At 31.6% G+C, this 11,780-nt stretch overlaps 2 protein-coding genes across 2 annotated transcripts; both read right to left on the bottom strand.

Annotated features, from left to right (window-relative positions):
- Positions 1-1,723: 1,723 nt before the first annotated feature.
- On the bottom strand, positions 1,724-4,155 carry LOC124840741 (WAT1-related protein At1g70260-like). The gene is made up of 7 exons (XM_047316855.2): positions 3,705-4,155; positions 3,526-3,588; positions 3,227-3,343; positions 2,766-3,006; positions 2,485-2,643; positions 2,244-2,395; positions 1,724-2,116 (listed from the first exon to the last, which is right to left on the bottom strand). The coding sequence occupies exons 1-7, from the start codon at positions 3,902-3,904 to the stop codon at positions 1,969-1,971; spliced, it is 1,080 nt and encodes a 359-aa protein (XP_047172811.2). The 5' UTR covers positions 3,905-4,155; the 3' UTR covers positions 1,724-1,968.
- A 2,464-nt stretch (positions 4,156-6,619) lies between these two features.
- LOC148203950 (WAT1-related protein At1g70260-like) lies at positions 6,620-9,353 on the bottom strand. Its single transcript, XM_088105717.1, has 7 exons — positions 9,123-9,353; positions 8,938-9,000; positions 8,688-8,804; positions 7,590-7,830; positions 7,311-7,469; positions 7,066-7,217; positions 6,620-6,916 (listed from the first exon to the last, which is right to left on the bottom strand). The coding sequence occupies exons 1-7, from the start codon at positions 9,320-9,322 to the stop codon at positions 6,769-6,771; spliced, it is 1,080 nt and encodes a 359-aa protein (XP_087961843.1). The 5' UTR covers positions 9,323-9,353; the 3' UTR covers positions 6,620-6,768.
- Between the last annotated feature and the right edge of the window lie 2,427 nt (positions 9,354-11,780).

Raw genomic sequence — 11,780 nt, 5'->3', positions numbered from 1 at the left:
TATGATGTCAAAATTTGACATGTTCGACTTAAAGAATGAGGTATTTTCTTCGAATTGAAATTTTACAAAATGCATATACAATTCTCATGTGTGAAAGGAAATATGCTCAACACGTTTTATCTCAATTTGGCATGAATGAATGTAATGTAGTCAAGAATCTAATTTTTCCTGGTACAAAATTATGTAGAAATGATGTAGGGAATAAAATAAATGCTACGTTTTCCAAACAAGTAGTTGGAATGTACTTGATTGAAACCAAACCTGATCTAATGTACGGAGTTAGCTTAATCAGTAAATTCATGGCCAATCCAATAGAAATTCGTTGGTCTGTAGCCAAAAGAGTACTGAGATATTTAAGGGGCACCACTGAACTTGGTATTTTCTACCAGAAAAGGGAAAACACAGATTGTTGCTTATATAGATAGTGATTTGCTAGATATTTGAATGATAGGAAGATCACATCTAGTTTTGTGTTTTCTTTAGGGTCTAAAGCAGTTTCATGGTCTTCCAAAAACAACCAGTGATAACAATGTCTACCACAAAAGTAGAGTACATAACTACTGCATCATGTGCATGTCAATGTATCTGGATATTGTAGACTCTTGGATTCAAAGAACAAGAAAATACTCTAGTTCTATGTGACAACGGTTCAACCATGAAGTTATTTAAAAGTCCAATATTTCAAGAAAGAAGTAAATATATTGATGTTAGATTTATTTTTTAAGAGATCTTGTAAAAAAAAGAAAGCATCAAGTTAAGCTACTGTAGCACTCAAAATTAATTCACTGACATAATGACCAAACCACTAAAATTGAAGTAATTTATAAAGCTTAGAAGAATGTTAGACATGGTTAAAGCGTCAGAGATAAACTAAATGCTATTGACATCTAGGTTAAGGGAGGGAATATTAACAGATAAGTTATCTATATTTTATTGTTCTATTTTTAAGCAGTTTTTGATTTAAATAAATTAGGTTAGTTATTGACTTATTCTTTAGGAAGAGAAAAAGCTATATTTTAGCTTATGATCTAGTTAGTACAACCGACTAATTCATGCATGAAAGTAGTAGGATTGGATATTTGTATTTGGTTATAAAATATAATACTGTTTCAGTTTTTGATCAATACAAACTAGTACAGAATTTGGAAAATTATTCTATCTTGTTTGTGTTTCCTGACAGCAAGTCAACTTTCTTTGATTTTGTTATTTCTCTGAAAAAACTAAGACTTTCGACAGCACTTCCCATTAAAAAGTTGCAATTTCGTTTCATTCTTAAATAAAACAAACATTTATGGTTGAATTAAATCCGTAGCATCTGAAAAGAAATGTATGACTAATTTTTTTTTTTAATTATCTTAGAAAATCACGTTAAAATATTTATGATTGAATTGGCCAATTGTAAATTTGTTAATACTGACATGTACTGTTACACTGACAGCAACTTGATACTAATGCTTTATGAAACTTTTACTTTAGCTTTTGATTTTGCAAAATATCAGAGTTTAATTCATAGCTTTTGAGTTTGTTTAAATTTTTTGTGGAAAAGATGATTTTGGTTGTCTTTTTCGATTAAAAGAAGGCCCATCACAATTATATCAGCACAAGCAAAACTTCTACTGATAAGAACTCTCCATCTCGCTTATACTGTGCTTGATTTTTTAAGTCTTTGCCTTCTTTTATATAGCAATAATAGCAAATTTCATCATTCCAAAACTCATCAATATAGTAACACCCGAGATACATATATTTATATACACAAACGGATATTTTGTACAACGACAATGCAAAGGCTTCAACCACCTTGTTTTTGTGCTACTTACGTGTTTCATGATTTATATACAGTTTGAGTTAATTACAGTTGAACTATTTGCAGCATGGGAGAAACTTGTATCACAATCAGTTTGAAACTATATGATACTGAGGAAGATTCTGGAATTCCTCTGCCTCTAGAATCTTTCAAAATTCTGTTTACACTTGCATCTTTTCTTGCAGAAGAGGTATCTTCTTGTCCAAGGAATCTGAGCTATCGTCACAGCTTGTCTCTTCTTCATTTCCTTTGACTTGTCCATACATTACTGTATAATACCCCATTCCAACTATGGTTGTTCCTACCACGCTGCACATTTAAAAAAAAAATAAAAATTATATAGGAGACATCCAGACAAATTAGAACCAAAATTTTCATACTTGTATAAAAATATGCATCTGGGGTCAACAAATGAATGAGAATTTAGTCCAAGTACCTTCCATAATGAAGGCTGTTAGAAAAGAAGCAAACTGCAAAAGTAGTGGCAAATGCAATACCAAAGGGCTTGAAAAGTGGTACATAAAGTGGACCCTTCGTGCGAGTTAACCATACTTGAACATTTGAACGAATCACACCTCCTACTAGTGCCTGTTACACGTTTCTCATCAGCACAGCTTTGCGGTAACTTATTTATGTATATCAAAAAATGATATTCAACTATATATGTTGATACTCACAGTTAGAAGAATGAGAATAAGATCCTTGTTGCGTTTTATCTTCCAAGCATTTATGTCCCTCTCAACAATACACGACACTGTTGCACTGAGGATCGTTCCAATTAAGCTAGAATAAGAAACCACCTTCATTGGTTCCGGATATTGTTCTAGAGTTTCTTTCTTGCAGGTGGAAAGAAAAGAATAAACTTGAATCACCACAATTATTCATCAGAGGGAAAACATGATTTTAAGAATAGAAGGAAACGTTAAAAGGTATACATAAGAAAGCAGAAGAAGTATACCTGGATAAAGTTAGAAATTGAAAGGGAGAAGGAAGCTGCAGCAAGCAAAGCGCCACCGAGAAGCCAAAATTCTGGTGTTGAGGAGAAGAGAAGAAGTTGCTTAGTTTGTCTAAGGTGGTGAGAAGAAGGTCTTACAAGTGGTCCCTTGTAGAATTCAGCTACCACTGCTCCCATTATTGATACCAACACACCAATCACTTGGACTTGGATACCAGGGCTTCTCAGATTCAACTCTGTCTTCCTGAAATAAACAGTATAAACTTATTATATTTATAGCAAACTCCTGAAAAACAATTCACAATTTTAATTTCAATTTTTTTATATTTTCAACTATTATATATCTTAAAGATTAGATAATATTTTTCAAAAACTCAGATTTCAGTTTTTTAACATCAAACTATATATAGATACATCGATGGATAGATAGGTAGATTAATCACTGAGTTTTGACGAGGTGGAACCTGAGAATGAGAGAGAGAAGAAAATTAAACGTTGGGATCAAGTGGCTCATGGCACACACAAGTATTGGCGAACTATAGCTTAGACCCAGAAATAAAAAGGCCTGAGTCATGGTTACCCTGCAGAATCCATTAATATAATCAAATGTTACAAATATGAATACCACTGTTGAGCCAAATAACTATAATGCAGCAAGCAAATAAAATCTTCCACTGTGTGAAGATTCCATTTGAAGGCCAAAAAAATTGTTACAACTATTCAAGGACCATAAGAGAGAGAGAGAGTATGTATGTGTATGTACCCTATCAAACCGATGAACAACAATCGCATGAACAAAGAGAAAGTAAAAGTTAGCCGCTGCTTTCTGTGCAGAAGAGAGAATACTGAAGATCAGAACCAAAACAAAACCTCCATGCAAGAAACTTCATGAGCTAGCTAGCTAGCAACACAAGAATAGAAGGAAAAGAAGAAGAGAAGGACCTGTCCTCTTGGTGCGATAAAAAGGAACAAGGGAACAGAATTATAGTGGCCAAAGCATTGGTATAAACTATGAACACAAATGGGCTCATTCCATTGGTTATTGCAGTTTTTGCAAAAATGGTGAGTCCTATGGTCCAACCTTCCATAATCACCATCATTATGAACGGCAGCAACTCAGACATCTTAGTCTTAGCCTCCATTCAATGTTCTTCTTATACTCTCAGTCAGAGAGTGATAATATGATAATGGTGGTATAAATAGAAACTAGAACTTTCCGTTTTATATATTTACAGCTAGAGAGGGAGGAGCTTTGAGTATCTGGTATGGAACTTGTCTTTGTCTGTGTGCTCCCCCAAGTAGGAGCTTGCAGAAACCAAGAAAGCCAACCCTCTCTGTGTGGAGAAAGTTGTTTGTGGTTGTATTATAAGAAGGAAAGGTGGTGGAAGAAAAGAGATGGGACCTTGCAAGTTGCAACCCTTGAGAAAAAGGAAGGTACTTTGGAGGTGAAGTTGCAACTCGAGTGTCCCAAATTCTTAAACAAGGGACCAAAGCTGACGTCTGAGGGAGTTTTTAATCATTGAGTTATTTTCTTCGTGGTAGATCTTATGCCCTTGTTCTCTTTTAATTTGTCCTCTTTTCTTTTTGGTCTTAGTTTGGCATCATTAATGTTAAACAAAGGGTAAAACATCAGTTGAATATGTGTCACTCTTTGGCTTATAGTAGTAGATCTTATGGAGTTAATTAACCATGGTATAATACATAAATAATTGGGGCCAATCAGAGGAAAGTTTGTAGTATGGTTTGGGAAGGAATTAGTGGCAGACATCTCTTGTGGCCCTACCACAAGAGGATATTTAATGATGACGCTCATGTTAACTACCATCTTGCGTGTGTAGAAGAAAGATTCAATTAGAATCTAAATAAAATGTTATTCTGTCGAATATTTTTTTTGAATCTTTGTAGTGTTGTCAAGTTTGTGGGACCCTGTACCTCGTATGAGGCAGGTGAAATTTTACCCGAAAAAATAAAACCCCTTTTTATGTCTACCACGAAGTTGTAAGCAAGGCATTTAAAGGTGCATAATTGAAGGCAAAAAATTCAAAGTACTTAACTTTTGTTGAGTCACTACGAGAATTTTTTTTTTATAGAAATGATTAATCTAATTAAAGAGAAGCGACTTGTAAACACTTTACGATGAATCTAGAGATGAAATGTATTCTAATTGTGGAAAAGTTAAAAAATTTCAGCTACCATATTCTCACATACTTAATGCTTGTAAACATATTCACCGTAACTTAATCATGTACATATAAATTTTGTATATTTTTAAATGTATATAAGATAAATTGTTCAGAGATTACGACACAAAGAATATTAGACACCATACCATAAATCTATTCTGATGCATGAAATGAAAGAAATGAAAAGAAGTTCCATGGGTATTCTTAAATTATTATATCACACAGAAAACAAGTATACCTTAATAATCTTTTATTGCACAAGTAAAACTGAAATAACTTAATAATTGATATATTTCATGTTTTCTATGTATTTGTTACCCATAATTTAATCAATACATTTTGTTTTCATACACTGTTTACAAAATTATGTGCCAAACATGACTTTTTTCTCTGACGATGTTTGATTCTCCTCTTTTTTTTCTCTCTCGGTACTCAGAGCTTTGCATACCACTTTGTTAAATAAAACACACTCAACAGCTGCACATTGGAAATATTTTCGTTAGAAAAAATAAACGCGCGCTCCACTTCCTTTCTGTAAAGACTGAACCCCTAGCGGCACAAATATTTCTCTCTCTCTCAGATAAACAAAAACTACTCCACTCTAATATATGTTTCCTGATAAACTGTGGGAGTGCCTTTTCATTCATATAAAATGACTTTAAATAGCCGTAAACATAACAGAGGCTGTGGGCCTTTACAAGATAATAAAAACAACTTCAAATAAAAACTAAATAATATCTATCTCTAATTCCTCCCTATTTTCTAAATAAAATCCGCTTTACGTAAAACACGCAACAACAAACAAAATATTAAAAAATAAATTTTAATATTTTAAAGTTTATTTAACAGGCCCTCGGTGGAGGTCCACCGCCATCTATGGTGGTTGCTTGCGAATTGCTATGACATAAGCAGAAGTGGTGTGAATATTTACTTTTAGAACATGGAAAAATAAAAATCTGAAGATGAAGAAGATAAAAACAAACTGAGTAAAAAGGATAAAACTTTAATGGATATTGTTGTTCCGTCCAAGGGTGTAGATGTATGTCTCATCACTGTTCTTAAAGGGTTGTATCTCTTCATGTCTTGAACTTTGATAGTGATCATCTTTCCACAAAGGTAAGAGTTGAGTTCAATATATATTAATGTATTGGTCATGGTTTGTCTTTTATCTTGATAAGGGCTTTGCAAAACTATTGACTTAAGCATCTTTTATACTTGTCTTTTTAATCAAATTTTGCTTACAAAAAGATAGTTAAAGTAAATTACACTTTATCTTTGGAATATTACATCTATTATATTGATTGTTCAAAATTTCTTTTAGCTTTTGATTTTATAACAATATCACGCACTTAAATTTATAATCTTTAGTTTGTCTAATTTGTGTGGAAAAGATGATTTTGGCTCTCTTTTTCAAGAAAAGGAAGGCTCTTTCTCATTTGATGAGTCTATCACCCTGATACTGTGCATATTTTGTCAAGTCTTTTTGGCCTTTGTTGAATTTCTTTTATACAACCACGATTGGAAATTTGAATGACTCGACTCTAAATATATGGGTCACGTATATATCAATACAGTAACGCTGGATATACATGTTATATATACAGATAGAAATGTTGTATTGTATGTATCAATTCCACCATCTTTTTTTCTTGCATGCAACTTATATGTTTCATGTTATTTATATAGCTGGAAACTTCTAACACAATGGGTTTGAAAGGATATGGTATGGAGGAAGTTCTGGTAAATAGATGAATTCCTCAACCATATCTTTCGAAGTTTTATTCACACGAAAGAGAGAAAAAGTATGATAATAATAACTCTATTTACACTTCCATCTTTTCTTGCAGAAGAGGTATCTTCTTGTCCAAAGAATCAGAGCTATCGTCACAGCTTGTCTCTTCTTCATTTCCTTTGATTTGTCCATATATCACTGTATAATACCCCATTCCAAGTAAAGTTGCTCCTATCACACTGCAAGTTTTTTTTTTTGAGAAATAAAAACAAATTACGTATGAAGGAGAGATACAGACAAATCAAGTGAAGCAAAAGTCTTGTGCATAATTAATCACTTCAGAAAAAAAGACATAAAAATATCCATCTGGGGTGAAGAGTTCAAGTACCTTCCATAATGAAGGCTGTTAGAAAAGAAGCAAAGTCCAAAAGTAGTGGCGAATGCAATACCAAAGGGCTTGAAAAGTGATACATAAAGTGGACCCTTCATTCTGGTTAACCATACTTGAATATTTGGACGAATCACACCTCCTACCAGTGCCTGTAACATATATCTCATCAGCAGCACACAATTATATTTTGCTGTTATTAATTATGAATATCAAAAGGATATTCAATTTGTGTTGATACTCACAGTTAGAAGAATGAGAATAAGATCCTTGTTACGTTTTATCTTCCAAGCAATTATGTCCCTCTCAACAATACACGACACTACTGCACTGAGGATCGTTCCAATTAAGCTACAATAAGAAACCACCTTCATTGGTTCTGGATATTGCTGGACGGTTTCTTTCTATAGCAGGGAGAGAAGTAAATTAAGAACAACCTTGAATTACCACGAAGATTCATTCGAAAGAGAAAGATATATTTTGAGAAAAAAAAAGGTTTGAAAATTAAAAGAGAAGGTGTATACTTGGATGAAGTTGGAAAGTGAAAGTGAGAAAAAAGCTGTAGCAAGCAAAGCGCCACCAAGAAGCCAAAACTCTGGTGTTGAGGAGAAGACAAGAAGTTGGTTGGTTTGTTTAAGGTGGTGTGAAGAGGGTCTTATAAGTGGTCCCTTGAAGAATTCAGCTAACACTGCTCCCATTATTGATACCAAGATACCAATTACTTGGACTTGGATACCAGTGCTTCTTAAATTCAGCTCTGTCTTCCTGAAATAAACTGAAAGTATGAATTAAAATGATCTATAAAGTTGACATCATGATACAGGGAGAAAGTTGAACCCATGGTATCTCACTCACTCATAATTTTATCACTAATTCATTTTATAACTTCTATATATATATATATATATATATATATATATATATATATATATATATATATATATATATATATATATATATTTGTTATAGTTTAAATCTTGTGCATTATATGTTACAAGTAAATTGAATTCATGGTAAACATGATATTATTATAAAATTTAATAAATTTTTCATACATATATAGTTTTGTTTATTCATTAGTATATATACATGGTTTTTTGGTCGAATATCCTTTCAGTAGAAACATACGAAAACAATAAAAAATAACTAAACTAATTTCATAAATTTAATTTATTTAAACAAATTAATTTTAATTTGTAAGGAAAAAAATAACTTATTCTTTTCTGTATAAATATTTATAGAAAAAAGTATTAAACATATTCATACATTGTAATGATAATTGGATATATAAACTGTTTTTTGTGTTTATATATAGTTCTGATTTCTTATTATTAAAATTAATGAAACAATAAATCATCATGCATGATTGTTAACCAGGAATATAGGAATAAAAGTTAGCCTCCAACTTTTACTTACTTTACATTAGTGATAATGATCTAAAAGCCGTTTCAATACAGATATTATCATTATGTAGATTTAGTTTCTTTTTTGTACAATTTTACAATTTACTAATAAAGTATAATATCACATAAATCTTTTGATACACATATATGGCAACTGTGCATTATGATCGAACTGAAGATGTGTATAAAGAAAGAAGTCTCCGCAAGTTATTGAGGAACCTGAGAATGAGAGAGAGAAGAAAGTTAAACGTTGGAATCAATTGTCCCATGGCACACACAAGTATTGGCGAACTATAACTTAGACCCAGGAATAAAAAGCTCTGAGCCATGGTTATCCTGCAAAATCCATCCATCTAAAATCATGAATACAATAATACTACAACCAACTAATATTTGAAGGACATAAAAAATTCATAAAAGTTTAATTCAATTATTCAAGAACCCTCAAGAGAGAGAAACGCATGTATACCCTATAAAGCCAAGGAACAGGAATCGCATGAACAAAGAGAAAGTAAAAGTTGGCCGCTCCTTTCTGTGAAAAAAAAAATAGAACATTGAAATCAGAACCAAAGCAAATCCTCCATGCAAACAACTTCATGCATGCGGCTAGCAACTTGAGTCTTAAGGAAAAAGGGAAAGAGGAAAGAGAAGGACCTGTCATCTTGGTGTGATAAAAAGGAACAAGGGAACAGTATTACAGTGGCCAAAGCATTGGTATAAACTATGAACACAAATGGGCTCATTCCATTGGTTATTGCAGTTTTTGCAAAAATGGTGAGTCCTATGGTCCAACCTTCCATAATCACCATCATTATGAATGGCAGCAACTCAGACATCTTAGTCTTAGCCTCCATTCTATGTTCTTCTTATGCTCTCACTTAGAGAGTGATATATGTCAATGGTGGTATAAATAGAAACCCTCTTACCCTCTCTATATACTGAGTTGCTCTTGAAAAGCTTGGTTTCTGCTAATATATATAAGAAGCAAAGAGAGAGGAATAGAAGACATGGGACCATGCAAGTATAACCCTTCACAAAATGGGGAAGCTACTTTGGAGGTGAAGTTGCATCTCGTGTGTCCCAAATTCTTAAACAAAGGACCAAAGATGACGACTCAGGCAGTTTTAAATCATTGAATATGTGTGTGTGTGTGTATATATATATATATATATATATATATATATATATATATATATATTATTTTGTCTACATTCTCCATTCATTTTGTTCTGAATTTAACACTTTCTCGTTGAACCAGAGGTTAGAAAACACTTGTATTTTATATGTACTAATGTGTATCATTATCTGGTTTATTGTGCTTATCTTATGTGTTTTTTTAACCATGGTATGAATATATGAATAATTGTGACCAATAAGGGAAAGCTTTGTAGTATGGTTGAGAAAGTATTAGTGGAAGACATCTTTTGTGGCCCTACCATTGAGGATATTTTAATATGGCATTCGTGTAAAACAACACATGTTTGTGTAATTATAAAAGATTCAATTAGTCTGAGGAAAATGTTATTGTGTGGAATATTTTATGAATCTTTCTACATTTTTGTCAAAATTGAGATGAATGAAACTCAACCAGGTTGTGTCGTCAAGACTCATGCGCTTGTTGGTGGGCCTGTTGGCGAAGCCTGACAGAGTCAATACAGTGTTGGGGGAACCTAGAAAGTAGCAAACTGAGCCCATGACATTGTTACTGTTGCTCCTTCAGAATTTGAAAGGTTGCTCTGAGAAGAGGGCTGAATTTCTTCTCTGTTATTCTTTGATTTTAAATTCCTTTCATGAACTTGAGCCCCTCACCAAAAAAGCTTTTATATAATAATATCCACAATGTGCTACCATTAACTTTTTCTAATTTTATTTTATAAAAGTGGTCAATGATAAAATAGGGTTGACGGAGGCAACATACTGAGAATTCTATTAAAATTGCTGCTAACAAGAAGTGGATAAATGCTTATATCATTTCATTCTGTAAGGTGGACCAAAAAATAAAAAGAAAAAAGATTGACATGTTTTAAAATGACATTGTCATAAACTAGAAAGGGTGGTTATTGATCAATTTAGATTTGGAAGAAAAAAAAATTAAATTCAATTGATTCTCGTCAGAATATTAATTGGATTTAATACTATATAAATGTGAATTTTCTTAAAAATAAATAATTGATTTTGTAAGAAATATTCACATTTGTTTCTATTTCTAAAAAAAAATGTCATTAACATTTCTACAAACAAAATAATAGAAGATTTATAAAAGAAACCATAATTATAACCAATATTTTATACATAATAAATAATAATAGGAAAAAATCATATTCATTATTTAATTTGGGTTCAAAATATTTGTAAATTATAAATTCAATGCTGAAATTAATTAACATTGAATTGGTCCAAATTATATTTTATAAATTTAGAAATATAAACTAATTTAATTTAAATTATCAATTTGATTGAATGGATCCAAATCTGTTAACATCACTACATCATTCACTTAATCACATTTTGTTATGTGCGGTTAAATTAGTAGAGTAAACTTCCAAGCATAAGACAAATAGACCATTTATATAAGTTTACTTAATATTGGAGTTAATATATTGGACCTATATGTTTAATACCAAATTGAAATTTAAAGGGAAAAATAACTTTTCTTTGCTTCCTATTCCAAGTAAGAACTCATATACGACATTTAAAATTTTTAAATAAAAAAAAAAGTGGGAAGTTTCATTCCCTCTTAGTGGAAAAGCGAAAAATAAAATTTATGACTTCGACATTGTTAAAATATTGGGCAGAATGATGTATAAGGTCGGTGTATTTATAAAACATAACAAAAAAAATATGTTTTAGTTTGTCATTCATCAATTAATTAATTATACTGAAGTGATATTGTAATAATATACTTTCACTCAATATTTCTTCATTTAGATATACTATTAAAGAACTGATTTAAGGACAATCACAAAAAAAAAAGGAAATAGAAAATAGGTATAATGTAAAAAAAAAAAGATAAATAATTTTTTTAATAGTTATATGTATATTATTCTTAGAATTGATGTTGATTAATTATTGAGTAATTAACTTCAACCAAATTTGATAATTGTAGCAAATCATTATCTATACACCTAAGCAAGCATGTATTGACCAATGTCAAATGTCAACGTAAAGTGATATAACAGAAGGTGTTTACTCCTTTAACACAACCAGGTCGATTCATACGAAGTCAAAATCATAAGAACTCTCTTGAGAGCATGATGGAAATGGATCATCATTTTGCATTTCTAAATGAAAGTCAATTTGTATGATTATCAG

This window comes from Vigna umbellata, chromosome 2, assembly GCF_029865625.1.
Source record: "Vigna umbellata cultivar VRB3 chromosome 2, Vumbellata_1.0, whole genome shotgun sequence".
Classification (NCBI taxonomy): domain Eukaryota; kingdom Viridiplantae; phylum Streptophyta; class Magnoliopsida; order Fabales; family Fabaceae; genus Vigna; species Vigna umbellata.
This window is presented reverse-complemented; position numbering and strand designations above follow the sequence as displayed.